Source organism: Dichomitus squalens, assembly GCF_000275845.1.
Source record: "Dichomitus squalens LYAD-421 SS1 unplaced genomic scaffold DICSQscaffold_9, whole genome shotgun sequence".
In the NCBI taxonomy this organism is placed as follows: Eukaryota; Fungi; Basidiomycota; class Agaricomycetes; order Polyporales; family Polyporaceae; genus Dichomitus; species Dichomitus squalens.
In genome coordinates, this window is record NW_006766891.1 from 838,385 (window position 1) to 865,487 (window position 27,103).

At 57.8% G+C, this 27,103-nt stretch overlaps 9 protein-coding genes and 1 non-coding gene across 10 annotated transcripts; 4 read left to right on the forward strand and 6 right to left on the reverse strand.

Annotated features, from left to right (window-relative positions):
- Nucleotides 1-1,692: 1,692 nt before the first annotated feature.
- DICSQDRAFT_169087 (uncharacterized protein) lies at nt 1,693-2,580 on the reverse strand (the record flags this gene model as incomplete). The annotated part of the gene is made up of 7 exons (XM_007364708.1): nt 1,693-1,743; nt 1,803-1,865; nt 1,922-1,993; nt 2,046-2,076; nt 2,141-2,217; nt 2,281-2,346; nt 2,401-2,580. 7 exons carry the CDS (start codon nt 2,578-2,580, stop codon nt 1,693-1,695), a joined length of 540 nt encoding a protein of 179 aa, XP_007364770.1.
- Nucleotides 2,581-6,855: 4,275 nt separating this feature from the next.
- On the forward strand, nt 6,856-7,693 carry DICSQDRAFT_169088 (uncharacterized protein; the record flags this gene model as incomplete). The annotated part of the gene is made up of 7 exons (XM_007364709.1): nt 6,856-6,947; nt 7,009-7,024; nt 7,087-7,166; nt 7,218-7,231; nt 7,288-7,423; nt 7,490-7,601; nt 7,664-7,693. The coding sequence occupies 7 exons, from the start codon at nt 6,856-6,858 to the stop codon at nt 7,691-7,693; spliced, it is 480 nt and encodes a 159-aa protein (XP_007364771.1).
- A 1,020-nt stretch (nt 7,694-8,713) lies between these two features.
- DICSQDRAFT_30762 (origin recognition complex subunit 2) lies at nt 8,714-10,054 on the reverse strand (the record flags this gene model as incomplete). Its single annotated transcript, XM_007364710.1, has 2 exons — nt 8,714-8,962; nt 9,035-10,054. Coding segments are annotated over 2 exons (1,269 nt in total), but the record flags the coding sequence as incomplete, so codon positions are not given.
- Nucleotides 10,055-10,677: 623 nt separating this feature from the next.
- DICSQDRAFT_57734 (uncharacterized protein) lies at nt 10,678-11,481 on the reverse strand (the record flags this gene model as incomplete). Its single annotated transcript, XM_007364711.1, has 4 exons — nt 10,678-10,773; nt 10,825-10,894; nt 11,005-11,267; nt 11,344-11,481. Coding segments are annotated over 4 exons (567 nt in total), but the record flags the coding sequence as incomplete, so codon positions are not given.
- A 1,470-nt stretch (nt 11,482-12,951) lies between these two features.
- On the forward strand, nt 12,952-14,752 carry DICSQDRAFT_161003 (uncharacterized protein; the record flags this gene model as incomplete). The annotated part of the gene is made up of 5 exons (XM_007364712.1): nt 12,952-13,041; nt 13,088-13,249; nt 14,110-14,177; nt 14,243-14,361; nt 14,424-14,752. 5 exons carry the CDS (start codon nt 12,952-12,954, stop codon nt 14,678-14,680), a joined length of 696 nt encoding a protein of 231 aa, XP_007364774.1. The 3' UTR covers nt 14,681-14,752.
- A 1,840-nt stretch (nt 14,753-16,592) lies between these two features.
- Nucleotides 16,593-18,232, reverse strand: DICSQDRAFT_104224 (uncharacterized protein). The gene is made up of 5 exons (XM_007364713.1): nt 18,173-18,232; nt 18,050-18,116; nt 17,842-17,987; nt 17,572-17,700; nt 16,593-17,418 (listed from the first exon to the last, which is right to left on the reverse strand). The coding sequence occupies exons 1-5, from the start codon at nt 18,218-18,220 to the stop codon at nt 16,774-16,776; spliced, it is 1,035 nt and encodes a 344-aa protein (XP_007364775.1). The 5' UTR covers nt 18,221-18,232; the 3' UTR covers nt 16,593-16,773.
- Nucleotides 18,233-19,576: 1,344 nt separating this feature from the next.
- Nucleotides 19,577-19,950, forward strand: DICSQDRAFT_146369 (uncharacterized protein; the record flags this gene model as incomplete). The annotated part of the gene is made up of 2 exons (XM_007364714.1): nt 19,577-19,770; nt 19,866-19,950. 2 exons carry the CDS (start codon nt 19,577-19,579, stop codon nt 19,948-19,950), a joined length of 279 nt encoding a protein of 92 aa, XP_007364776.1.
- Nucleotides 19,951-20,414: 464 nt separating this feature from the next.
- On the forward strand, nt 20,415-20,492 carry DICSQDRAFT_t67. The gene has a single exon. It is a non-coding gene; the product is annotated as a tRNA-Gln (tRNA).
- A 235-nt stretch (nt 20,493-20,727) lies between these two features.
- DICSQDRAFT_154520 (uncharacterized protein) lies at nt 20,728-22,515 on the reverse strand. The gene is made up of 12 exons (XM_007364715.1): nt 22,340-22,515; nt 22,243-22,268; nt 22,167-22,179; nt 22,059-22,083; nt 21,967-21,988; nt 21,872-21,910; nt 21,609-21,801; nt 21,466-21,547; nt 21,345-21,396; nt 21,211-21,288; nt 21,074-21,150; nt 20,728-21,010 (listed from the first exon to the last, which is right to left on the reverse strand). The coding sequence occupies exons 1-12, from the start codon at nt 22,483-22,485 to the stop codon at nt 20,864-20,866; spliced, it is 900 nt and encodes a 299-aa protein (XP_007364777.1). The 5' UTR covers nt 22,486-22,515; the 3' UTR covers nt 20,728-20,863.
- A 1,343-nt stretch (nt 22,516-23,858) lies between these two features.
- Nucleotides 23,859-27,096, reverse strand: DICSQDRAFT_57415 (uncharacterized protein; the record flags this gene model as incomplete). The annotated part of the gene is made up of 2 exons (XM_007364716.1): nt 23,859-25,533; nt 25,589-27,096. 2 exons carry the CDS (start codon nt 27,094-27,096, stop codon nt 23,859-23,861), a joined length of 3,183 nt encoding a protein of 1,060 aa, XP_007364778.1.
- Between the last annotated feature and the right edge of the window lie 7 nt (nt 27,097-27,103).

Genomic DNA, 27,103 nt, shown 5'->3' on the forward strand with positions numbered 1-27,103 from the left:
GACCCGATATCCAGGATGTACGTGGCTGTAGACGAACCCGAGGATGAGCTATCGTGCTACATAAGCGAGATGCTCATACAAGCCCGCATAGGTTGGGTAAAGTCTACGACCCGCACATATTGTTGTTTAAGAGCGGTGCGTAGAAGGCTCAACCGTTGAGGATTTGGCCCGGGAAGAGCTACAGAGGATTGTCAAGTACCGTATACCAGCGCTACTGTTTTACGTAAATTGATTTGCCGACATTCGTTCAAGTTGTAGCTGGCATGATGATCTCAACGTCCCGAGCAACTACATAGACACTACTTGCCTTCCTAACAAGCATACTCCGGTGAAATGCCTGTCGAGAATCACCCTCTTCAAAAGACCTTCCGGCCAGGAGATACGTCTTTGCTTCGAAACAAACAAGGGAAGTGCAGGAGGTGCGACAAGGCGCAGAAACCAGGCGAGAAGTTCATGTTCTGCAAAGGTTGCAACGTCGCTCTCTATTGCAGTGCGGACTGTCAGCGCGCGCATTGGGACCATCACAAGTGAGCTCACGTTCTATACGAATTGCCTCACGATTCATTGGCTTGTCAGGCCCCTGTGCAAGTACCAGCAGGAGAACACCGCAATTATGGCAGCTCACCCCGAGGCAGTCGCTCCCCGTGCGTCTGGGCTGCCCAGTATCCTCGAGATGCAGTCCTACCTGCGCGACTTCACAGAGATACACCGCCCGTCGTTCCAAGGGCTTATACACGCTAAGATGCAGGTCATGGGCGACACCGAGAAGGTTCTCACCGAGGAGCCCAAGGTTTGCCTCGTCCCCCTAAAGTATCGTCACCCCGGGCCGGAGGCGCCTTGACGTTCACGCTCTCCACCCTCGTGTTCCTGCCCCTCCAGCGCGTCCTGTCCGACGCGGCCACCAACAGACCACGGTTCAGCAAGGCCTGGGAGGCGTCCACCGCCTCGCGCGCGCACGCCAAGGCGCTGTTCTCGGACGACCCGGGCTTCGTCGACATCCTCCCCATCCTGTTCGCCCCGCACGCGGGCCCGACGCAGTTCGCCTACTTCCCCCAGTATCGCACTCTGACCGGCGACATGGTGCCAGAACTGCCGGACTCCGCCCGGTCCCAGATCGAGATGTACACTGCGTTCATCGAGCTTGGGATCGTCATGCGACCCCCGGGGAAAGACGCGCTGCCGGTTCCGGGGTACATGAAGAGGCTCAACGACGGGAAGAAGTGGGAGTGGCGGCCGCTATGGAAGAACTGGTATATCGATCTCGCCTGGACTACAAGCAGCATGAAGGAACGCATCAAGTTGCTGAAGCGGAAGCTGGCTGAGGCACAGCGGAGCTCGTAGCTGTGTTGATTGCAGAATCATCCGTGCGCCTTGTTCCCGGGTGCCTTGCAACATGTTGTAGTTGTACCACTTGCTTCAATGGATCAAGTTTCTCGAACCGCGATTGCCGGACTGAGCAGCACAATTTTCAGACATTCATTGCCACAAGACGCGGACTAGACACAAATATCTCCTACAGCAAACACAATCGGATACGCTTGGAGCGAACAACGCACTACAAGTGCACTAAATGAGACAGTGCGCATGTCGCAAGTTGAACCGTTTACCACACCACCGCATGACCTTCTGTAGCCACTCCGCCTCAGGAGAGTCGACCAACGAACCTAACCGGGAGACTCGGTGCTTGACTGCTCAGGACGAGTAGGTAGATATAGCATCCGAGAAGGTGGCGCTCAACGAGTCCTGCGTGGTTGGCTCAGTCAACCATTCCTCCTAAGAGATTGTGCGTCGAGGGAACCTACAAACTGAGACTGTGCGGCAGACTGCTGAGTCGGGATCAGGCCGATCAAAGCAAATGCGAGATCCTGCCGGGTATCCGCGCTGTCAGCAGAGCGGCAGACACTTCAATAGGTAAACATACGTCGACGGCGTCCTCAATAGTGCGCAGAGCAGCAGCGATGGGAGCCGTCAAGAAGAACTGTGCCGCGATAGACTTTGAACTTCATCAGAGCATGCTTGCTTTTACAAAATGCTATACAACGTACGTGCTTGCCGATGATTGTGCTGAGGAGGAGCCTAGCAGTTCCACGCAGGCATCGTCAGGACAGGCCGCAAGCAATTGGGAGACGGTTCAACTTACTGGTGGACCTGGACGAAGCCAGTCAAGAAATCGACGATTTCTTGCGCGGCATCATCCGGGAACGTTGTAGGGTTCGGCTGCCAGTGTGAACAATAAACAATCGGTCATGTATCACTACATCATGGGGTTTGGCGACGTACGGGAGTGATTTGAGTGGTGAAGCTCCCAATCGAGGTAGTGAGGTTTCCGAGACCGCCCGCGATTTCCTGCTCAGATGATGAGTTGAGCGGACACAAAACAAGAGAAGGGTATTCGCTCACTGTTCCGGTTTTGGGGAAATTGCTGAGGGTGATCTTGGAGATAGCGAGCTGTACGTCGCTGGAGGCGTCGGTGAGGCTCTGAAGTCCTCCGGTCACCGCATCCTCAGTTTGGGCGAGGGCACCGAGGATACCGAGGAAGATAACCGTGAAGGCGGTCAACACGTTGCTGAAGAACTTCATCGCGGAGAGCGGACAAGCAATGAGGCCAAAACTACGACGCGGTTGAGGTGCTGAGAAGCCGGGTTCGAGCAGAGTCGAATGAAGAGCGAAAGGGGGGGGACTGACCTTATTTATATCTGGTAGAATCACGCTGAGATACTACGCCATCGCCGAGCCTAGAAGGGATGACGAGATGGTCCAACGTGCGCGAGCGAAAGGAGTGCGCAAGGCGGAGAAGGAGACTCGAGCGTTCGCTCTCCACAGAAAGTACTTGGCTGCTTCGGGCTAGCTGCATGCAACGGATGCCCCATTGCCAAAATCGATGATCAGGTGACAGACCGTTCGTGGACCACTTCCTTGTCTGCGTCGGAACCTGAGGCGAATTGTGCAGGTCCCCCGAGGAACGATTATTAGTCCGGCAAGCTTCTCAACCATGAGCCGACCATGGCATTGACACTCGTATGCTTTATCTTGACGCGGTTGAGCTTGCCAGAGCTGGCTAGACCTTGCTGTTGAACGGCATCGTGCATGACAATTGACTGATCTTAGCACTTGAATACTGTAAGATATCCACGTCAACACATCAAATATTAGGGTTTCATAGAGCGACGTTTGACGCACTGCTCATCTGTGATGTCCATTGTCCACAACCTTGTGCCCACCGCAGTAAAACGCTCGCATAGGCTTGGATCTCCCATGATTGACGGCAGTCTGAAAAGTCAAACTACGCACCTTGCTCACCGAGAAGTGCCCTCCTTCCCCGCAGAACGTACAACTTCGGCATCCGATCCACGCCGTAATGATCACCACGAGGACGTACCGACCATGTCTAGGGCCGCACGGTCGCCGCTTCGAGCCGTGAGTGGAGCCGCCACAACAGCGCATGAGCGTTTAACTCTGCGTTGTTCGGGCATCTGGCATTCACTGCCAGCGACGCAGGTGGTCGTCATTTCAGCTAGTACGGCATCAAGCCCATCTGGGTTCGAGACCCAACGAAAGAAAACTCCAAGGGCTGCCGGATATTTTCTGCCAGTATTCGATGAACAGGTTACCTTCATAGTCTCGGAACGATGCAGCATGTGTCTTGTTGAGGAGGCCCACGAAGCCTCTATGAGAGCTGGCGACGTTAATACATACTCGCAGAGACACAAGAAGATTCTAGAGCCCGCCAAAAGGGGTTACTTGGGATACCTGTTTGCACAGTGCGCATGGTGGGCAGTCACGCTCACTCGTTGAGTAGGTCACATTCCGACGGGTACCCTGGAAAAACCTAACCCCAGCAGCAAACATTCTTAGTCTGTTCTCCCCGTAGTGGTGAGCATGATGGACACATGCGTGCGGCCCGGAACGGGTCCATGCCTGCCGGCCCAGACTGATGCGTAATGATACCGCTCGGGAGCTGTGGTTTGGTCACAAAATCATGTCGATCTCAGATTGCGTTTAAAGACTGCAGCTTTAACTTCTGCATCAGGTACATGGCTCCGAGCTGAAGACACACAGAAGTGTGGGCGACGAAAGAAGGAGCGCATGGGGGACAGGCCTGCAGAGGAATCAGCGTATCGAGCGCAGCAACAACGGCGACACGCACGGCAACTTGAGAACGTCAGCAGATTCATGGCCGAGCAGAAGGGAGACTCATGCAGCGATGAGAACGTTGATATTGTGCGAAATGAGGTACGTACTGCGAAAGGACTCGTCACACTGAGATACAAGCGCATCGCATGGGTAGGTCGCGGTCTATGATCGAGGCAGCAGGGAAGCAGAAATCTATGATGCCTAGCGGTCTGCTCAATCGTGATAGGTAGTGCCTCGGACGCGGAGGACGAGATCAAGCCTTGCGCAACAACGCGATGGACCCAACCAGACAAGTTTTCAAGCTATGAAACCACTCACAGAGCAGTACGTCAAATCCGCCAGGAGCCACGTCCGTAATTTCCTGCACCCGTATCTCTCCACAGTGGCTGTCACTTGTTACAGCAACAGGCCGGACCAGATGCGAGCAGATATTCGATGGGCAATGAAACGCAGATATGAGAGCTGCCGTACATTCCGACATATGGATGTAGAACAGGGAAATCCGGTCGGACCCGCCACCACCGTCCAACCTGCCACCTGCCTTATTAGGGCGTCAGGCGCACGTCATGACGGTAGGTGACCACTGCCAGTGCCATCACTACATAGCAGCTTTAAGTTGCTCGCCTCGTGGCTTGACGCGGCGTATCCTATTCTCCAGGCAGCGACTTGGAGGCTTTTACAGGTACATAGTGATCGCGAAATGCTCGCTGAACTCATGCAACGCCGCCGGGCTAAAACCAAGGAGGACGCCGAATGTCGCAAATTCGCGCTTTCCCTTTACTCCGTGCACAACATTGTTACACCCATTCAAGCCATTACCTCCCCAGCGAAGTCGTCAAGTCGATCCTGAAGAGCCGGACCGGTCGCTCGAACCCCCGTCTTCCTGTCCTCCTGGACAAAGCGACGTTCTGGGCATTGGCGATTGTAATAGCCGCTTAGGGTATTCGTGCACGCAGAACGATCGAGCCCGGGTCTAGCATCTTGACTCCGACTCTTGAGGGAGGTTAGCACCTTGACTCTACTCAGCATCGGCTTCCTGCGCTAATCAGACGGGATTAACTGTCTTTTTTTCCCTTCATCCATCATTGCCGGACATAGGCGCCAAGTATTCCAGGCCTTCTTCCGGTCACCAGCGCGAGGGCTCGGCGATGCAAGCGGAGTTCGTTGGTAGCTTCCTAGAGCCATCTTCGGAATCACCCCGTTCTCGGGAGGCGATCGCCCAACCGTTGCCGTGTGTGCCCGCTGTTGTTGGCCATGGTTTGATGGTACGTGAGTGACAAGCTCATGCTAGCGTACGCGTCAACCAACACCTTACGCGCACGTCATCTTCGGATTCGCCTCGAGCTGCGATTGCGTCGCAAGAGGTCTTGGACTAAGCCTCGCAATCGGGCAGCTTTGAGAGCCGAATCTTCAGCCTCTGGATCTCATCCTCTGCGCAATATCACGATAAACAATAGCTGTCATAAAGATACGTGTGTCCCTTCTGTGCTGTCGAAAGAGCTCACTGTCACCCGCACAGAAGCCCATGATTGCCAGCGGGCGAATGTGTGATGCGGAGATAGCGCAGGACTAGACCTCGTGCTGTACATCTACTGAGGAGCATCAGTTTGTTTGACGTCGTCTGTTGTCCACATCAGATGTAGGGCTCAGGCGCGGGGAGGCAGCTTGTGGCATGCGCCGATGCCAACTACCTTGCATCATGGATGCGGGGTATCATCTCAATGTGAGTCCTCCTCTACGAATGCATGATCTGTTTCTCGACAGAGCTGCATCGCAGACCTCACAGTACATATAGATCCGTGACGGTTTCGTCTCCCTCAACTCTAGCAGAAGAAATACACTTGTAGAACATCTCCCGTCACGTAACGCTTACACTTTCCGGTGATCCGGCTTTTTGCGCCCAAGGTGAGTCGAATACCGCCCCACACGACTGTTGTCCAATAGACTGGGCTGATCCTCTAATGTACCATCAAGGCGGCGGCGTCGGGTTTTGTAGATGCCAATGCGGCATTTCAGAAGAGGCCGGTGCTGATGCCGCGCGCTGACAGGAGCCGATATCCCGGAGCTCCCGTGTTCTGCCGAGGGTCCTCCATGACAATGGGGCCCTCACGGTAGCATCATCATGCCTTCAAAGTCCTGTTGTCGGGACCATACCAAGTGCACTTGTGATCATCTCGTATCACAGAAGGCCAATACAAGGTCAGCAAGCCCCTCTCTGCAAGACTCTGTCCGCGTGTGTCGCATGCGGTTGTGGGGAAGAACGCCGTCGAGTCTACTCAGCGCCGCAATATATCGGGATCACTCCCGCCAAGGCTGAGCGCAGAATGCAGAGTGTCTGTTTTGTACTTCACTGACGTAGTGGGCGTTTGTGGTATCACTAAACCGCTTCCAACGCTCACAGGTTTCCGAGTCATCACGGGATATGGCCGGTTGTGACAATTGTATCGACCAAACCGCCACTGCTCGGGCGTCAAGCAGAAGTCCACCCGCAAGCTAGGTGTAGAATCGGGATTGGAAAGACGCGCAAATTCACGTCCGTGACCATTCCAATATGTAAAACGCGCCATAATGCCGAGTAGGCTGGATGCGGAGGTATCGCTTCCGTCCTATTCAAACAGAAACGGAGGATAAATAGGCCAAGCAGGACGTCTCTCCAACCCCATCGAGCCCCCTCGACATCCTCTCTCCCAATCCCTCTTCGCTCTCTGCCATCTCATCATCATGCAAATCAAGATTGCTGCATCCCTGCTTGCTGTGGCGGCCTTTGCGGGCTCTGCTCTCGCCGAATCGCACACCGTGACCTTCAACAACCGGTGAGCATCCGTTCGCCTGATATTCAGCTTGAACGTCGTGCTGACAATCACGTTCTACAAGCTGTGGACATGGCACTGTAAGGCCCTAGCACGACGTGTGAATTACCCGGGATGTGGCGGAGACTGACGTGCACCCCAGCCTACTCTCGTCCAGAATGGAAGGATCCTTTCCACGGGCGGGAACTATGTCTCTAACGGTCCCCTCGTTGCCGCCATTGCGTGAGTCCGCATATTGCGTTCTCCAGTTGCTATATACTCATGAGCCTTCAGTTACCTGCAGACGGGTCAGTGGGCATCGTACTCGGGGTGAGATCGCATACTGACGTCACGCCACATTCAGGTAGCTGCGGGTTGAACGGCGAGGGCTGCACCCTCATCGAGACCACGCTGCAGAACCCGACCAGCCCGGGTGGGGGCTCCTCCTCGGACATCAGCTTGATTCCGCCGCACACGTTCAGCGTCACTTCAGGCTTCGGGTACGTCAATTGTTGTGCACGCATTCTGGGGGCATATATCTTACGACGGCGCCCTTCGACATCCAGCTACTTCGGAGGCTGCGACGGCGCAGGTGCCGACTGCACGAGTGCAGACTGTTCGACTGCGTTCCACAACCCGGACGACACGTGGGTGCAGGTGGCGTGTCAAACTAACAACGTGAGTCACTCTCGAGCTCTGCTCACTACAACGATACTGAGACTGTACATTTTTCATTCAAGGTCAACCTGGCCATCACGTTCTGCGACTAGGCTGCCATTGTGCGCGGGGCAGGTGAACTGACGCCACGTTCCGGAGGGGACCTCAGTTTCCCGCCCATCGTTGTGTACAATTACCGTTTGCATCAGCCGCTGTCGCTCTATACAATCGCCTGTTTTTTTTGCGTACTCACTCGCCCGCTGCGTGCACTGGACGCGTCCGGCCCCTCCTAACTTGGCCATGGACCTGTCAACCGGAGCACTCATGACGCGTCGACCAATCCAACAGCAAATGCCTACCTAGGTAGGCTATCGACTCTGCAGATTCAAACAGCGGTGCGTCGTCGTCGCCGAACATGCCAACCCACATACGCCTGCATATGCTGAGGAATCGGCTCGCGAGCTCGGCGAACAAGCATGCGGATGCCCGCGCAGATGTTGCGATCTCGCTGGGAGCCATCTGCAAGCCTGTCTGTTCGTTCACCAAGGAGGCGTTCCGTGCGTGCCGTAGACGCACATTGCCGATGCTACTCGGACAACCCTTGTAGACGCTGGCGTCCCAGGCCTTGCGCTGTGGTTATGTTTTTCAGGGTGAAGCTTGGCAAGGTCTTATCTTGTTCGAGGGTCTGGCGCATCAAGGGTCGAGCAAAGGGGGGATAGAGAGGTCCAAACCACAACCGTGACCTTCAAGCTTGCCGCTGTGCACGCGGTGATGGCCGCCAGGTGCTAGTACTTCCTACACTCAATCACTGTGTGGACCATGAAAAGGAGCAGAAAGGACCGCACCGCACCGCCGCCCTCACCGACGGGGGAGCTGAGTGCGACCACAGACGGATTTCGCAGGCGGATGCCTCCTAAGACGCACCCGGCTTCCAGTGGTCGAGCGCGCCAAGGAGCGACGCCCGAGAGCTGAAGCGCTGAAGTTCGACCCCGTCGCGTTCATGTATGATACAAGCATCCATATGGCACGTAGCTACCAATACAGGAGTCAAAGCAGCCGCCAGCACGCAGCGCAAAACGAAGCATCACTCAAGCACGCACCCCGCTCGACCTCACCCGACCCCGCTAATGCCCCTCCGCCTGCAGCTCCCCGACGATCCTCAACAGCCCCTCCCTCCTCATCGGTATCCACAGCGCCTCCGCACCCGCGGCGTCCGTCGTCGCCACGACCAGCCCATGGTCCCGGAACTCGCCCAGCAGCGCGCGCAGCGCGGTGTCGTTCGTCGCGACGAAGTTGTCCCGCGCCGCTGCGAACAGCCGGTCGTAGTCGTACGCGGCCTCCTTCTCCTTCTCCCTCACCCCGTCCACCGCCTCGCTCTCGCTCTGCGCCGCGCCCCTGTCTTTTCCTTTGTCTTCGTCTCTGTTCTTGTGCGAAGGAGCGGGCCCGTCCATGACCTCCAGCTGCCGCGTCCCCAGCAGCACGAACAGCTTCTTCGCCTTCTGCGTCACGCTCGCCAGCACGTGCCGCGCCGCCGTCTCCGTCACCACCACCGCCGCCGCCGCGGCCCCTCCCGCCCCCTTCGCAGCAGCCGCGAGCGCCGCCGCCGACGCAGTAGGGGCACGCGTCCCGCGCAGGGCGGCCGCCCCCGCGAGTGCGCCCGGGTCCGCGTACGCGAGCTCGAAGTCGTACGGCGCGAGCGTCGTGAGGTCGTGCCAGAGCCACGCGAAGCCCCTCCGCGGCCCCAGGCCTTGCGACGGCTCTTGTGACGCGCGCCTAGACTTCGTAGGGGACACAGGGCGGTCAAAGGAGGCGGGCGGGTCGGGCTTGCGCGCGAAGAGTTCGGAGAGGGACCAGCGCGCGGGCGCGGCGATGTGGTCGACGGACGCGACGAGGTGGATGTGGGGAGCGAGGGCGAGGAGCGCGAGGGCGGCGCGGTGCTTGGGCGCGCGGAACGCGCCGCCCTCGACGTTGTGCGCGACGACGTACAGCTCGGGGGCCTGCTCGCGCGAGAAGAACGCGTGGATCCGCTGTACCTGCGCGTCGGCGCCGCCCCCGGCGGACGTAGGGGACGCTTCAGCGGCGGCGGACAGGTCGAGCACCCCGGGGACGCGCTCGATCGCCCCCAGCAGGTCCCTGAACGCGAACGCGGGGTTGAACGCGTTCGCGACGACGACGTGGTGGCCCCTGCGCGCGACGTCCACCGCAAAGGCGTTCAGGAGCTCGCGCTTCGAGCCGCAGCCGTAGAGCAGCACGTTGAAGCCCTCCGCGAGCTCCGTCCTGATGCGCCGGAACCACGCGCGGCGCGCGCGTGCGTCGCGCCACAGCACCCGTTCGCGTTCGCGGGGGTCTTGCTGTATTCGTGCGAGTGCGGCTGCGTGCTCTTCGGGCGTGAGCGGGGGGACGAGCTGCGAGAAGACGTTCGCCGACGTCCGTGAGGGCTTCGAGGCGTGCAGGAAGTACGCGTCGAACGCGGTGTGCGTCGTGATGCCCTGCGAGGGCGCACCGAAGTCGGGGTCTTCGTTTGTGCTGAAGAGACGGTCGTCGCGGTCGGGCTCGTAGTCGGAGGAGACGGCGGAGAGGCCGCCGCGCCGGGAGGGGGTCGTCGGGGCGCTGCTGGTCGCGGTGGGGGGCCAGTCTTCGAGCCCTTCGTCGGAGGAAGGGGAGGCCATGTGTGCGTCCTCGGGCTGCATCTTGTAGGCCTGCTGTTTGTATGAGTGCCAAGGAGGAGCGAGCAGGGGAATGATAGGGCGGTATGTGCAGACTGGAAAGCGTTGGGTGGCGGATGGTTTGGAACACGCGTTTTTGGCGCTGAGACGCGCCGCGCGAGCGTGAATCGATCGTGACCGTGACTTGTGGAATGTGCTCGCGGCCGTAGCTACTACCACAGAAAGTCAAACCACATGCACAACGGTGGGACCACGCATGATCAGGAACCGAACACTCCTGTGGGGAAGCACGACGGGGCGGCAGAGGGAATGGCAGGTGAGAGGGGTCATCTACCGCGCCTGTGCGTGCTGCCCGCCAGTACGCGCAGATCACCTCCAACAAGATAACGCTGTAAAGTACACCACGAACAGACGGAGCAAGCGGAAGCCGCCTATTCTCCGTCTTTGACCTCCTCCATGTCGTCGCCCTTCGCCACCTCGTCCTTCGCCTCGCCATTCGTCTCCTTCGCCTCCTTTTGCTCCGCAGCCTCTGCAGCGTCTTGGGTCTCTCCCTCCCCATGCTCCCCGTTCTCCTCGACAGCCTCGTCGGCCTCAGCGCCGTCCTCGCCCTCCTTCGCGCCCTTGCTCCCGATGACAGTCGCGTTGATCCTACACGTCCCACGCGCACGTGCAGTTCATCGAGTCAAAGAAGGCACCGGTCAAACCGTCAGTCAGTCAGCCCACCGGCCCCAATGCGCCCCAAAAATAAGGGCACGCACGTGAGCATGACGTGCACCTTCTCCTTCTCCTCGCCGCCGTCCGGGTTCTCGAGCTCGACGGTGAAGCGCTTGCTGCCCTTCCAGCCGTAGGAGCCGGTCGCGAACGTGCTGGGGACGAGCGCGGCGGTCCCGATGAAGCCCGGGTCGGTCGCCGCGAGCGTGACCGTGCCCTCGTCGCGGTCGGCGAGCACGGGCGGCGTGTGGGTGATGTTGACGTGGATGGGCAGCGCGCGCGCCTTGAACGCACTCGCCGCCAGGTTCGCCTGCGCGGGCGCAGACCCCAGTTAGCTCCCCTCGCTTCGTCTTTGTGTGTGGACGAAGCCGGAGAAGCGTACAGACCTTGAGACCCTTCTTGCCGCCGCGCCCGCCGCGGGCAGCTTTGGGCGAGGTGTCTGTCTTGTCTGTCTTTGGCGCCTTTGCGCTCCGGGTGGTGGGGCCCGCGCCGTCGTCTTCGGCTGCGCGTTTCCTGGGTGCTGGTTCGTCGTCTGACCGTCAGCTACGCTCTTTGCTCGTACTCGACCGGTCATCGTCATGGTGAGCGTAGGACACTCACCCATCGTAAGTTTGTCTAGCAGGAGGGGTGCGGGGAGTAGCACTTGGTGGGAGTCGAGTATGTAGGGCGGACAGTCCAGAGGAGGGGACGTGCGAATAACAGTAAGAGAGGGCAACGGGGGTGGGGACGATATTTATTCAGCAGTGCGCCTGGGCCGCTCGACGTTCTGGTTGTGGCCCAAAACGGGAAGAGGGGCGAAAGAACGCCGCCCGCCCAGCTGAGGACTAGTACTTACCACACTTCGCGTCCATCCCCATGACACGCTCCTTGGGGCGATCGCTTATGCTGACCGCGAACGGGTCCGAGAACCGTGAGCACGCACGACGAGCACTCACTTTTCTCAGACGCACGCGTAATTCGACGAGCGACTTTCAGTGGAGCTTCACCGGTTTCGACGCGACAAAATGATGTAGTCTAGGCGGATCCAAGGGGCGCCTGCACCATCCTATAGCTAGGTTGGCGGGGATATCTAGTTTGCATAGGGGCCAATCCTGGCTTGCACAGTTGTCATTACGGACAGCTCATGCAGAACAACGCCTTCAATTCAGACGGGTACGAAGCGCTCGGGCTGGACGCAAATATATCCGGGATATCTGCCAACCCCACAGGCAACTGACCGGAAACATCGGGGCCGGGAGAGACATTGCACAAGCATCATATGAATACATAGGATGAAGCGATCTGTCTAGACAGGACATGGGAGTACAGGATGGACATCTGGAAGACCTTACGAGTGTACCGCACATTGCACTAGCGAGTGAAGCGGCGAAAGGGAAATGTTGAAAGACTGAAGATATGTGCAGACGCAAGCACGGCATCTAAAAATGTCTGAGTGGCAAGGTTGCGATGTGCCCTGAGAAGGGGCGGATAAGGCTGAACTAGAACAGCTACTTACTTACCAGACCCAGTGAACCAAGCGCAATCTAACATGGTCCTGCCCCGGTCACCACGTGCTCATCCCGTTTGTTGTGACGGACCGCCTCATCCATGTAGATTAGACATTCTGATCCACTTTGAAACCAGCTCTTTGCTCATGGTATCTGGTACTCAGGCTCGACATGCATCTCCATCTACACACATCCGCCTACGTTGGATTTGATGGGGTACCTCTTCTGGTCCTTTCTGATCCACCCTGAACCCGATTTCGGTGCTGTGCAATACTTACCGCGGCGTTATCCCGTCCCCCGGCTTCTTAGTTTCATGTCGCCAAAACTCACAGACTATCTCCGCGCTGTGCTTGCGAAATGATACCTTCGACAAGAGATGACCTCACCGTCTGGTGAGGCTAACACCAAAGCCTCTGTCACCAGTACTCATACATGCCTGATGGCCCTCGCCGTCGCAGAACATAACTCCTGGCCTCCTGCGCAACCTCCGAGTCTACAGCTTGTGCGATGGCCGACCTCGCGACCCCCGACTTCCTCTCATCCCTTAAGGCACTCTCCCCTCCACACACCCCCAACGCGCCCTCCCACCTCTCGACGGTAGTCGCCGCCGTCGCGTCCAGCGCGTCCAACGTCCCCGACGCAGTCCCGGCCGTCTTCAGCTACGCCCTCGAGGACCTCGTCGCGTCCCAGCACGCAGCAGGCCCCGCTGGGGACGCGGCGCGCGAGCGCCGAGGAGCAGCTCGTCCTCGCCCGCAAGGTCCACGAGGCCGTCCTCCAGTCCGGGCTTCTTAGCGGCATGCCGCGGGTGAGTGCCGTCATATTCCCAGTCTTTCTGCAGTCTTTTTGCTGCCTTCCTGCATCTGCATCTGCATCCGTACCCACACCTCCTCCCCTGTGCGAGACACTTGGGGCCGCGCTCGCGCGCCTCGGTGCGCGTCCACCCGTTCTCATGTCTGTCGACGTAGGTGCTGTCATGCCATTGCGTACGCATGGAGGGCGAGCGCGCCAAGATTAGTGAACATCCAGCTCCATGCCCGGGCCGTGCATCACTTGCACGTTGCCTTCGAGGGCTCAGAGCGTTGCTCGACCCGAAGACTGGAGCTACCTATCTACAGGCAGCTGCTTGCTCGTCACGGCGAGCAGAGCGCGGCGCGGGCTCCGTCAAATTCCTGTGCCATCCTGGGGCGCGCGGGGAGGGAGGAGCTTGTAGCGCGTCAACAGAAATAGATCAGGGGTGCTCGAACGTGCTTGCACTTAGGACGCTCTAGGAGGTCGGTGATGGCGAGTGCTGTACCTCGCCGGCGAGCCCGACCAAGTTCCGCATGGTAGGAGGTGCCGTCTTGGTCCTACGCACCTGCTACGAGAGTGCGGGTTGCGAAGGAGGACCTTGTGCGGAGGAAGGAGCGTCAGCCTCACTCGAGGGCTCTCCAAAGCGGGCTCGTCGGCTAGCCCTACATGATTCATGTCTAGCGACGGGCACTCCCAGCATTGGTGTTTAGCGAGGACTCAGGTCCGGGCATGGTCCACACGGCAGTCACTAGCAATCTGATACGGCTGAGCATGGCTGCGCCAGGAAGGTGTACGTCTTGCTGCCTTCTTCCCGGACTCTAGTGAAGGATGAACGCGCAGAGTACTGACTGGGACGTCGTGATAACGACAATGCAGGCGATCAACACGCTCGTCGCGCTACACCACGTCATGCCGGAGCACTTGCGAGCGGCCAAGCCCCTCCGGTGAGCGCACATCTTCGTTCCAGCCACACGCAGATGCTCATACCAGCGTCGACGTCTGCCGTCAGAGACACGCGGAGGCCCCCAGCAGAGTGGGACAAGCACGGCGAGGCGCTCTTCAGCGCCGTGTACCGCGACACGGCACCGTCGGTCCAGAGCCTCCTCGACGCTGCGTACCCCGACCTAGGTCTGTCTCTGTCTCTGGGCCCCCGCGCCTCTCGCTCTACTGACCGCTGCGCAACGCGGCAGGCTGGTTCTGCACGACGGTCGGGTACGGCATGACCTACGGCGGGACGGACGTCCTCTCCGTCGTCGAGCTCGTCTACGTCATGGCCGCCGCGCTCATCGCCGTCGACGCGCCCCGCCAGGTCGGCTGGCACCTCGCGAACGCGCGCCGCAGCGGCGCGTCGCTCGAAGAGGTGCGGGCGGTGAGGGCCACCGCCACCGAGGTGGCGCAGAGGGCGGGGGTGAGGTGGCGGAACGACGTGCTGGAGGTGGAGGCGTGAAGCGCGGAGATGCAGGGCAGCAGGGGGACGTTGGGCTTGTGTGTTGCACTGATGGATTGAGTATTCGTGTCCTGCGAATGGTATGCCTGGAAAGCTGTGCGGCTCTGTGCACCAGATCGCGGATATCCCTTCAACAGTCCTCGCGATGGAATGGAGGCTATCCAGTCTTTTCCGCGTTTGCACGTAATGGGCATTGAAGCGAAGGGTGACAAGTTTAGAGGATGAAGTGCGTTGCTTACAGGACCTGTTGCAATGGCATCAGCATACTGACCAACTATGGAGCCTTCACGCCGCCCCAGTACGAAATCGGGCGCGACGATCCAAACATGTGTGTTTGCCATCGGAGGACAAAGTAGTCAGGAGCCTAGGCTGCGCCGTCTCAGATGGACTCGATAGTCCCCCATGATATCACGCCGGGGGCTCCCTAGCGCCGCCCTGCCTTTGGCTGCATGATCATCGCTAGGCCCTGCCTTTCTTGACAGCAGAGGGGTAACACCTCACCTGGTTGCCATCACTTATGCAACACGTCTGAGGTCGCGACTTACTTGCCCGGGCCTCTCCGCCACGAGGGCGTCACAAACTCCACTCGGCTTTCTCGGTGGTCCGACTGAATCGACTTCACGGATCGCATCCTGATCCAAACGCTTATGGCTAATAATATCATCAATCATTGCCCACGACATGACAACATTCATTACCAAACTGATAAGACTGCATGAAGCACTCATGTCACGGGTGGATTCTGCGAGGCTCCTCCATGGTTCTCTATTGTTACATACGAACAATCCCGGGCCAGCCCTGTAGTCAAGTACAGACACTTCACATACCGACCAAGCATCAAGTATAGTACATCTTGAAGACGTCCATGATATCTCTACCCAATAGGAATTGGCGGGATTAGACCACTTGCCTCCCTCATAGCTCCATCCTTGACCTCCAAGATGATAGTGCAGTCCATCCCCTCTCGAGATCTTGACCGTGAGGTTGTACCCGGAAGAGGCACATACTGGTGCTGCATCGGACGCGACAGTTATGGGGCTAACTCACCCTGAGTGAGGCGGCGGTAAGGTGACAGTGCAATAACAGCAAGAACCTTAGCCATCCTGGGCAGCTGAGAACATCGCGGCGGCCCCGATCGCGCAGGCCGCAGCAGGCTGTTCCCACTCTTCGGCGATCCGGGAGCACGCCCACTCACTTTTGTGGCCCCGTTGGCCACGGTTCTGTCCCGGTCTTCAGTTCAAGATTTGACCTTTTGGAGTAACCTGGAGCACCAAACCTTCAGGTTTCAGCAAAGGCCTACCTAGATACGCTTGCCAAGCATACCCCGGGACTTCTATCGCCTGGCACTGATCTGCACCCGCAGCTTACTGCACAACACTTACGGCAAAACCTGTATTATCATGAACTCTCACATATAGACAACCAGTGCGCACGCAGCAAGGCACGTAGTACGCACGTGGACGCCTCTCTATCAACGCACAGAAGGGCTGGCCAGGTCAGCCGGCATATGCCAGCACGAGCACGCGTACACCGTCGCGACTGCGGCGAGAGGCACAGAACACAATCATGTCGTGCCAGGAACGAGCGGTAGAAGAGGGGCACCGAGGACTCTCCGTGGGCCAATTGGCCGCAGACTGCGGGAATGCATAGTGGCTCGCCGCGAAGTTCGAGATATGTACGACGAATGAGGCCCCGGGACACGGATGTGTCGAAGGCAGTCCGTAAGCACACTTGGGAACCGAACCTAATCACAGCGCTGAGCCTATCGGACAGCGTGCTCCTGAACTGTATCGCGCTTCTTCGCGTCCTGAGAGAGCGCAGGTAGGAGGTTAGACTCCGCAGTACGCCCGCCATAACTGCAGCCGTAACCTACCGCTGCAGCGTCGGGCTGTAACGCCCGCGTAAAAAGAGAGAGGCCTAGAGGGCGATTATCATTACACAACACGATAGCTGACAACACTACGTCATCTGGGGACGTACTACGGCCGCAACACACCGCCTGCCGTGGAGGGATCTCAGTACGTCCCGGATTGAGACAGTCAGAAACCAGGGTACTAGTCTGAGCAGACAGCGAGCCGCCCTTGTGGGGCTTTTCACATCTGCTGAGGAGGCGGCATGTACTGCGGTGGAGGCATACCGCCCGGGGGCCCCATCATCGGTGGGGGCATCATGCCGGGCATGCCCTGCGGAACGTAGCCAGGTGGCGGGGGAGGAGGGGCGAATCCGGCCTGAGGGTTGTAGACCGGGACACCGGGAGGCGGCGGAGGCGGGACGCCCATAGGCATACCCTGCGGGGGCGGCATGCCTTGCATTGGAGGTGGAGGCATAGGCATTCCCTGCGGCATGCCTTGCGGCACAATTGTCTGCTGCGGAGTGAAGCCAGCGGGCGGTGGTGGAGGCGCGGCGGCCAGTGCCCCAGCAAATTGCCCTTGGTAAGGACCCTGCGGATACCCAGGCATTGGGGGACGAGCACCAAAAGCGCCCATCGGTGCTGGAGGCGGGCGCGCCGCTACCGGAAGCGCATTATTCTTGCGGGCCTGCGCTGCAAGGAGACGCTCGGCGGGGGTTCCATGACGCTCGCCCTTCCCATCCTTTTTGAACGCGTACTGGACTGTTATCGCCTTGTTCATGAGGAACTGGCCGTTCATCGACTCGATGGCCGCATCGGAAGACTCGAAATCCGTGTAGGAGACGAAGCCGTATCCCTTCGATTTCCCGGTTTGTGGGTCGCGCGCGATCTGGGCGTGCCGCAGTCATATTTGCAATGGTACGGTGGAGTGGGTGCAGTCGGGATAACCGCGCCATGCATATAGGATAAAGAATGGGAGGGAAGGAATTGGGAAGAAGGGGGACGTTGAGGAGACGACATATTGAGCGGACATACGACGTACCTTCGCTGTGGTGGCCATCATGCCGAACGCGCTGAAGGTGTCGTAAAGCAAACGTTCGTCCACATTTTCGTCGAGGTTGCCGATGAAAAGGTTTGCTCCAACATCCAGTTGCTTCTTGTCAGAGGATGCCTAGATACACCGAGCAAAGGGGCAGACAGAGTAAAGGGTCATATGGGTCATACAAGACAGGGTTCAAAAGCGGTGAAAGAACGCAGAGAACAAGAAAGGATGTTAGCTGCCGATCGTCCGAGGAGCGGAGAGCTTGCGGACCTTGTTCACCCTGATGGGCTTTCCCCATAGTTTGATCTGATTCATAATCTTGCAGGCATATTCTGCATCCTCCTCGGTCAAGAACTCACAAAAACCATAACCCTGGTGCGCCATAGATATGCGGTCCTTTGGCAAATGTACATTCACTGTTCCATTCAACTAATCACGTTAGAAGACGACCACGCAACCGGAAAGAGGTTGTACGCACCGACTGGTCCGGCCTGCAACATCAACTCCCATATGAGCGCATCCGTACACCGCTCGTCCAGGTTTCCCTGCATGGGGAACCTTCAGCATACACGTCCTCGGGGTCAAGGATGTCTGGACGTACCAAGTACACTGTCGCTTCCTGATTCCTGTCATCTTGGGGCCGAGACATGGTGGTGGTTCGTGAGTACGTCGAACAGGAAGACGGACAGGCTTATTTGCCACGGCTTGCTCACCCCACTGACGCCGTCACAGCGAACTCTCGGGAAGGCGCCCGCACCCCTCTTACTTACACCCAATCCATGCTTGCCTGCTGTATGCGTCTGCCTTTCCGCAACCGCGTCTCCATCTATCACTCAGCGTTTGTACTAAACCTTGTGAGACTTACGCTTACGCCGCTATATCGGGGAAGTCATATCGAATCAGGCAGATGGCGCCAGAGGTCTTTCATCTGACATTAAGCAGGATCTACGACCTCAGGAGCGAAGCTGCGTCAAGCACGGCGAGGAAGCTGCCACCTAGTGTAACATGAGGCAGACCGCAGGCCATCCATGACGCAAACGAGAATGCCAATGTGCTGTACGTGCGCCAGTTTGATGCACTTGGTCGCTCAAGCGCTCATCACTGTTCCCTAAGGGCGATAAGCTGGCACAGAACGCCTTCGAAGTCGTAACCCGATGCAGAGCGCGTCCCAGACGACCGTGCGGATAGGGACCGCATGCTACAGATCTTAAGAAAGAAGGCACCCTGAAAAGTGAGAGTAGTGCGCTCCCGCCATATGTCCACTTGGCTCAGACGGCCCGCATTTTAAGTGAGTACGTGCTGACGAGCATCAGCGGCGCGTGTAATCGCACAACATATCAAAAACCCCGACAATTGGAACACAACCTCTCAGGGCGCGCAAGTGTGAGGCTATGCCGCCTCGCGAGGCGGATAAGGGTTGACCGAATGAGCGCATCGGCGAACACAACGTTCGCAGTGCGCGCGAGCGTCGGGTGTCTCACGCTATTACGGTGTGTCAAGAGGCCAGCGGCCACCATCCTCCGTCATATTTCGTGTCAGCCTTGCCCCTCAAGTTGAGGCTGGGCGGGCGGGCACTTGAATAGGCGAGTGGCGAGGAGGCTGGCACCCCCATCACAAAAATTACAGTGGCCGATTTGGCGGCTGGTTTTCCACATCGTCCGGCCACGCGAAATCCCTTACTCCCGTCAAACCGCTCCGGTAGCGCAGCACAACCATCCTCCGTTTATCGCCCGTTACCAGTCCTTCTCCTTCGATCCCACGTCATCGTGCGCTTCCAACGCTAGTTTGGCGGTGTGCCGAGTCTGGACGAAGGGATCGAGATACGATAAACCCTGACCTGTGCACAGATACTTAAGACCCTCCGACCTGCATCCGCCGCCCTCCGGCATACCACGCTCGGTACACGCTACCCGATTCCTTTGCCCTGCACGTTCCTTTGTGGTCCCTGTCATCGTCGGGTTTCGCGCTTCTCCTTCGTCTATCTCTGTCCTCTTCGGTTTTGACCATGCACCCCCGCCTCTTCATCCTCTTCGCCGCCCTCATGGCGCTCCTCGTCTTTGTCGCGGCCAACCCGCTTCCGAACGACAACGTCGTGGTCGCGAAGAGGGCGTTAAAGCAGTACGACATCAAGCGCGCCATCGCTGAGGCCAAGAAGAAGCGCGACGACGACAGTGACGACCACAAGCCGAAGCCGTCGAAGTGAGTTCCCGTCTTGCTATGCACCATACACCCCCGTTGCGCCTCTCGTCCGCGATTCACGGTTGTCCAACATATGTGACTGACGCTTTCGTTAGGGTCTGGCGTCGTGAGGCTCCGACTCCCTCGAAGATTTACGAGCGTCGTGCCCCCGCTCCTGTCCCGTCCAAGCGCTCCGCTTAGACGAGATGAGGGGTGCGCGCTCCATTGCACGACTCGTTCCGTACGACCACGGCCTAGGTGCGTAAGTTCTCAGTCCCTCTGGCCTTCGCCGTACGTTTGCTCACTTTGCGCTCGTGTTTGATCCGGCAGACCATCCATGCCCACTATCTTCGTTAGCCCTCTCTGTACCGCTTTTCCCCTTCGCGACGCCATATGTGTAGCCGAAAGAACGTGCGTATAGATGTATCCGGACCGACAGACTACTCGAGGAACAGGGAGCCGGGGCTCCCACGAGTGTTTGTCGGTTTGTACGTTCCTTCGTCTCGTCTTATCCACTTGTAAACAGTATTCAGGATATTGTATCGTTTGGACTGCTTAGAGAGACATCCAGTAGACTTCTAGACATTTAGAGAGACATACAGACAGTAGGCCAGGTGAGTGACATCTCAATGTATATGTATGCTTCCATGAGGCAAAATCAATATGGCGCTATAGTGTAGTGGTTATCACTTGGGATTCTGAAGAAATTTCCCAAAACCCAGGTTCGAGCCCTGGTAGCGCCTTAAGGAGAAGCAGACATCTTTTTTTGGCTCTGGCGTGGTACTGGTGGTAGACTAGGTGGTGGCTTTTGCCAATCGTGGGATACAACTACTGCGACCTTACATTGTCAAGGCTCTTACATTGACACTATGTACAGCATGTCGCACTACACTGTCTCCGCTGGCTTGTTGGCTGGCAGGAGAACTACATGGGGGGAACATGCCCCGTTGAGTGAGGCTGGTAGCCACAGGTTCGCATGGACGAGATGTGGACAAAGCACACCCAAGTATATTACAAAGAGCACAACGGTACATGTCAAGAAGCGAGTCGTGAGTATCGGTATACAAAGCAGCGTCCAGTCGCTAGATCTCGTATTTACTCATCTCCGGGAGAGCTACCATCGACGGAGCAAAACCATCGTCGTGACTGCTGCACACAACACCGTCGAGGAGAAGGTCGTAGGGAAGAGCTGCATCGCGCCGCTAGAGCCGGGTACGGGTAGGAAATGCTTCGAATCTTCTGCCTGTTGGGAGGCGGATTCCTGCAAAGTGCGTCACGACGCGTCGATATGGGCCTACTCGAGTGTATACGTGAAAAGGCACACCTTGAATGCTACGAGGCCAATGATGATTCCCGCTGCAAAAAACGCAAAGGCCTGGATGAGCCAGATGACGCCCCACACTGCACGCAGTGGTCAGCATGTATGTATACGTGACGTGTCAAGGACGAGGCCGAACTCACCTTGTGAAGGACAGCATCCGCAAATTTGCGCGAACGACGAGGCGTCGGAGCCGTTCACCTTTCGTGCAATGGTGTCGTCTAGCGATGGCGGAAGCAAATGAGAAGAGATTTTGTAAGGGGGTAGAGAGACATACCAACGACGTCCCAGAGGACGTACATGTCGGACATGACGCCGACGAAGAGCACCTGCAGAACGTTCGTTCAGCACGCCACTGCGCAGCAGATGAGCAAGAGAGGAGCGGTGAGGTCACTTACAAAGTATCTCAAAGCAACACCCCCAGCGACGAACCAGAACAACACGATTAGACCAGACATGCCGAGGATCAGCAGCCACGGTCTGTATAGTCGACTCCCATGAACATCCTCTTGCTCGAGCTAAGAGAAGTGTCGGTACGTACAGCCAGCTTTTCCTCGCCCACCACAGTGTACAGAGGAAGAACGCGGCCATGGCGAGCGACGCAACCTTGCTCGCGTTCGTGTCGAACCCACACGCTATGAGCGCGGCGCCGATGAACGACGACCCGAGGTACCCCGCAGGGAGGGTGATCCACGGTATTCCTCCCGACATCCGGGTCGCCCCGCCTTCATCCGCTGTATACGATCTTCGCCTTCAGCACCTCCTACCGAAGGGATACTCTGGAGCAAGCTGCTCAGAACTCACGGTCAAGTTCGATGGAATGTATGTGCGCGCATGTGAGAACTGTGCTCTCGTCAGATTCGCCACCGCCACCGTTCGGTATCGAGCGTACTACTCACTGCCTGCCAATGCATGGCTCATCTGCACCCATACAGCAACGTTCATAGTCAGTCCCATCCGTACCCTGCACTACAAAACCGCGATCACACACCTCATGGAATCCCACAGTCAACAGCCTGTACGTACGCCGTCAGTCTCCCGCGCTCAAACCACGACCCTTCCCTCACGGACATGCCAAAAGCCAGAAGCCAAAACTCACTTGAACGGATAGACTACAAGCCACCGAGATCATCAGGACACCGCGAAGCTTTCGTGATAAAGTGGAGCGCACTCACTTATGACTGACAGATACGGCATGTGCCTGCGGTCCCAATTTGTACCGGGTCAGTTCAGCCATATACCGCGCGAAGCATGGGCACGAGCAAAACGGACCATAAGATGAAGATCACGACGATATACACCCCAGCTACGATCAGCGTCGTCCGCTGAGTTGAGTTGGGCGTGAGCGAGTCCTTCGCGTCGCGCGCGAAAACCGCAAAATTGTGCTCCTGCACGGGAAATCCATCGATGTAGGGCATCTCCTTTCGTGAGTCGTTAGGCGTGCAGGTGCAGGCGATGAATTTGCAGAGCGTGGAGGTGCCGAACGACGCTTGTGCCAAAGTTATCGCCGCAGTCAACGCGCGCCAAAAAGTTCAACTAAGCGTAAGATTACAGCGCCTTGCATAAGTCCGTGAACGCGCTGATTTTTTCTCTCAGGCGTCTACGCTAAGCGACCTGCCCAAACAGGCCACATGACGGTCACAGGTCTGGAGCCCACGGCCCTCGCTGGCATCACAGACGAGTCTGCGATACACGCGTCTCGCACGTTCATGGTTGTTGACAGTCCATATTGCAGGGAGATGCGCTTGGTGAGGAATGGCACGGTCACTGATGTTCTCTGAACAAATAGAAGGTGATGCTCCACAAAGTAAGGACCGCAATTGATTACCCTCAACGGTCAAAACGTTTGCAGTGCGATTTGCAGACCATTAGCCTCGTTCTCTTATGCTCGACATGGGACATGGCAACACAATGTCTAGCGAGATCTGGAGATGCAGGAGGCGCTGCCACTAAGTACACGTCCCTCGCGATTGCGCCTTTGCTCCAGACATGAAGTAAGCAGGTGAATTGTGTGGAGATTAGAACATGAGCATTAGACCACTTTATGCGCGTTCATATGTAGGACAAAATGAGATACAAACATTTCTTATCCATTATACACATAATGAACTTCTTGTATATCGAGTCAGTAGCTCTTCAATTGTGACGTGCCGTTATGGCGTAGTAGAAGTCTTCGTGACCGTAATGTGGCTTACTTAGGGTCGCCTAGCGTAGACGCCGGAGAGAAAAAATCAGCGCGTTCACGGACTTATGCAAGGCGCTGTAAGCCCTCGTACCGTGCATGTTCGCGTTCGCTCGCCTGAAGTGCTCCTCCTGGCTTCTTGATTCCCTCTGTATACTATCTGCTTACCACTGAAATACCTCTCTAGGCCCGACGTCGCGGACTTCGCACACAGCATCGTCGGCCTCGCGGACTGCGTACAGCGTCGATGCATCAGTCAACGCCTGACCACACCCATTGAAATCAGACTCGGCCAATGTCCTGGACCACTGAGATCGAACGAGTTTGCGGACAAATCGCTGCAGGCGATACACTGAACACTTGAGTGTCCAGGACCAGTTCAGATCGTGCGAGGCAAGACTTTCGTAAGAAAGAATCATCATAAAAATCGTAAGCGAGACAGAGTACGATGCTAGGATACAACATTAGATGAGAAGTAGCGATGGTATGTATAGCCAACAGACACGTTCAGAGAGACACACAGCGAGAGTACACGTGATGTAACAACAGCGGCAGCGGGGGCAAGGGGGTACGGACGGACAACCACACGGACAACTGACTCACCAACGTTCAGAGCTCATCGTCAGTGACCTCCTCGCCGCGCTTCTTCCGCGCCATGCGCTCCTTCTTGAGCTTACGCGCCTCAGCCGACGTCAGCTTCTTCGTCTTCTTCGTGTCGATCTTGTTGCCCATCGCATCGTACTGGTCCTCATCCTCTCCGTCCTTCTTGTCGATGCGGGGACCGGAGCCCTGGCCCTCAACCCAGTTGTGGCCAGACGCCTCAAGACGGCCGTCCCGCATGGCCCAGACCTCCGTGCACAGCGACTCGGAGAAGTCACGGTTGTGCGTGATGACGAGGACACCACCCTCAAACTCCTTGAGGGCCTTGATGAGAGCCGCGAGCGACTCACGGTCGAGGTAGTTCGTAGGCTCGTCCAGGCAGATGACGTGGGGACGACGCCAGGTAGCAGCACCGAGCACGACCTTCACCTTCTGACCGCCAGAGAGACCGCGCATCGAGTTGTGCGAGACGAACTCGGCCTCGAGACCGAAGTCAGCGAAGTGCTTCTCAATCTCGCGACGAACGAGGGGGCGGAGGAGACCGAGACGCTGCGCCTCACGAGTGTCGACCTCGAGCACCTTCTTCTCGAAACCGCGCTTGATGAGGTCATCACGGGGCAGCCAGATGTTCTCCGACGACGACATGTTCTTGAACGAGACCTCGTACTCGTACGACTGCTTGAGCTTCTTGCGAGCAACAATCTCCTCGATTATGCGCTTCTGGCCCTCGACGACGACGATTGAACCGTCCTTCATCTTCTTCTCCTCCTCCTCGGTGATCTGACGCGACGCCTTCATCATCTCCTCGAGATCCTCACCAGTCTGGTAACGCCAGAGCATGTACTCAAGTGGGGTCTTGTCGAGGTGCTGATCAATGTGGTGGAAGGCGTGCTGCGCAACGTAACCGATGACCAAGTTGGGGTGCTTCCAGATCTCACCACCCTTGTTCGGCTCCATGTCGCCAATGAGAAGCTTGACGAGCGTAGATTTGCCTGAACCGTTGGGACCGAGGACGGCGACACGGGAGGAGAGTGAAACTTGGAGGGTGATGTCGTAGAGCTGTTGGTTGGCTTGCGTAGGGTACTGGAAGCCGACCTTGCGCATCTTGAGGAGGGACTTCTCCTTCGTCTTGACGCCCTCGAGAAGCGGGGGGTCGGGCAGCTTGAACTGGTAGTCCTCCTGGGCCTCAAGCGTGTAGTACGAACGAGCCTCAGGGACAGCCTTCATGAACGCCTCAAGGTTACCGCGGTAGCGCTTAAGCTTGAAGCGGTTGAGATGGAGGACATCGGTGATGACGTTGTTCAAGAAGCCGGAGTCGTGCGAGACGATGATCGACGTGCAGGTCGTGAGGCTGGTGAGGTAGTTCTCGAGCCACGCAACATTGACAACGTCCAAGTGGTTGGTAGGCTCATCGAGGAGGAGAATGTCCGCGCGGAATAGCATAGCGCGGGCAAGCGCAAGCTTCATCTTCCAACCACCGGAAAGGGAGCCAATCGCAGACTTCTGGCGCTCATCGGAGAACCCGACGGACGCGAGGGTCTCGATGATCTCCTCACGAGTCGCTTGGATACGTTTGTCCGAGACAATGAAGTCGAGGACAGAGGTATCGGCCTCGGAACCGTCGATGTCGTGCTCCACATAGAAGGTGCGGACCTCGTCGGGGGATGGGAAGCCCTCAACTTGCCTGTGGGGCGTACTAGTCAGCATCGTACTCAGCAACGAGAGGCGAAACAACGTACCCGTTAGTGATCGCACGCATGAGGGTGGACTTCCCGGTACCGTTGCGACCGCAGAGACCGTAGCGGTGGCCACGCTTGAGACGGAGGGTTGCAGTGTTGAGCAGGATCTTCGCACCGTAGGCGAGCGAGAACTGGCAGTTGCACAGGTCCTCGCCTTCCTCCTCATCCTCAGCCTGCGCCTCGTCCTCGTCCTCGGCAGAGGCCGACTTGACGGCCCACTCATTGACGATGGTGTTCGGGTCGGGCGAGGTGGTGAGGAACGCAAGGTAGGGAATGAGGGTCTGCCACTCCGAGACGTCGAAATTCTTCAGGTTGACCATGTTCGTGGCGAGCTGAGAAGCGTAGATGGTCGCAACGTCGGCAACGGAGGGGACAGGGTTGGCGCCAGCCTTCTTGTAGAGGTTGATGAGGGAATGAGCGAGGGTCTTCTCCTCCGCCTTCTTCAGGGGCGGGAGGTCAGAACCGTCGCCAGTGGGGACCTCACCAACCTGACGAAGGGTAGCGATGGCGCGAGCGACAACACTGCGGGCCTCAGGGTCACCAATGACACTCTCGATCTTGATGAGGCCGGGGAGAAGCTTGGGGATGAAGGGGCGGACGGTCACGGGCGAGTCGACGAGCTTGGCCATGTTGTCGATGATGACCGCAACCTTACGCTTGGTGGCCGTGAGCTTCTCGTTGAGACCGCGGGACAAAAGGGGAACCATGAGGGAGAGGGTGGGGGAGTCTACTTCTGAAACGAAGGTGGTCGCCGAGAGAAGGGTGATAGTGTTGGGGACCTCCTCAACGGGGTTGATTAGAGCCTTGATGAGGGCAGGAATAAAGCGTTCTATGTCCTTGTTCGAGACGAGAGCAGTGACCTTTTCGAGCGAATCGCGTGCCGCCTTCTTCACGTCCGCCTTGGTATCCCAAATCGCCTCGGCAAGGACAGGGACGATCTCGGGAGTGAGCTTAGCGGTCTGAAGGGGGGCAGAGGCGACAAGTTGGTTGAGTACGACGAGCGAGCCCGTCTTGACCTGCCACTTGCCGGCGGTCTTGATTTCGTGAAGAAGAGCGGGGAGGACGAGGCCTGCCGCCCAGGGGTTGCTCGCTGCAACATACGCCTTCACCGCCTCGACGGCAGCGTTGCGGACAGCGGGCATCTTATCAGCGAACGCCTCGATGAGCGCCGCGTAGACACCAGAGTCAATGAAGTAAGGCTCGAGCGCACGGATCGCAGGCGTTGCAGCGACAGCCGCAACGGCGTTGGCGGCGCCCTCGCGAGCAGCGGGCGACTTCTTGTCACCGAGGGCCTTGACGACGGCATCGGTAAAGCCGACGGATTGGACGGCCGCAGGGCCTTCCTTTTGGACGAGGGCGACGAACTGAGCAGCCGCAGCCTCGCGGGTCGCCTTGTCAGCAACGAAGAGTCCGGAGACGTCGAACTGGCCGGCAGCGGGGGCGACGGCAGCCTTGAGAGACGCCGGGTCGGGGATGGTGGAGGGAGCAGCAGCGGAGACAGCGGGCATTTTGGTT

Bases quoted from the DNA above. Each gene is read 5' to 3' on its own strand.
- DICSQDRAFT_154520 (XM_007364715.1), bottom strand. From the start codon at position 22,485: ATGCCCTACATCGATGGATTTCCCGTGCAGGAGCACAATTTTGCGGTT. The intron at 21,802-21,871 runs GTGAGTTCTGAG...GATCGTATACAG, and splicing joins ACATTCCATCGAACTTGACC to CGGATGAAGGCGGGGCGACC. The intron at 21,151-21,210 runs GTGAGTTCGGCC...CACTGCGTGCAG, and splicing joins CGGATGCTGTCCTTCACAAG to TGTGGGGCGTCATCTGGCTC.
- DICSQDRAFT_104224 (XM_007364713.1), bottom strand. From the start codon at position 18,220: ATGTCTCGGCCCCAAGATGACAGGAATCAGGAAGCGACAGTGTACTTG. The intron at 17,988-18,049 runs GTGCGTACAACC...TGAATGGAACAG, and splicing joins GTTGCAGGCCGGACCAGTCG to TGAATGTACATTTGCCAAAG. The intron at 17,701-17,841 runs GTCCGCAAGCTC...CGGTGTATCTAG, and splicing joins AGCCCATCAGGGTGAACAAG to GCATCCTCTGACAAGAAGCA.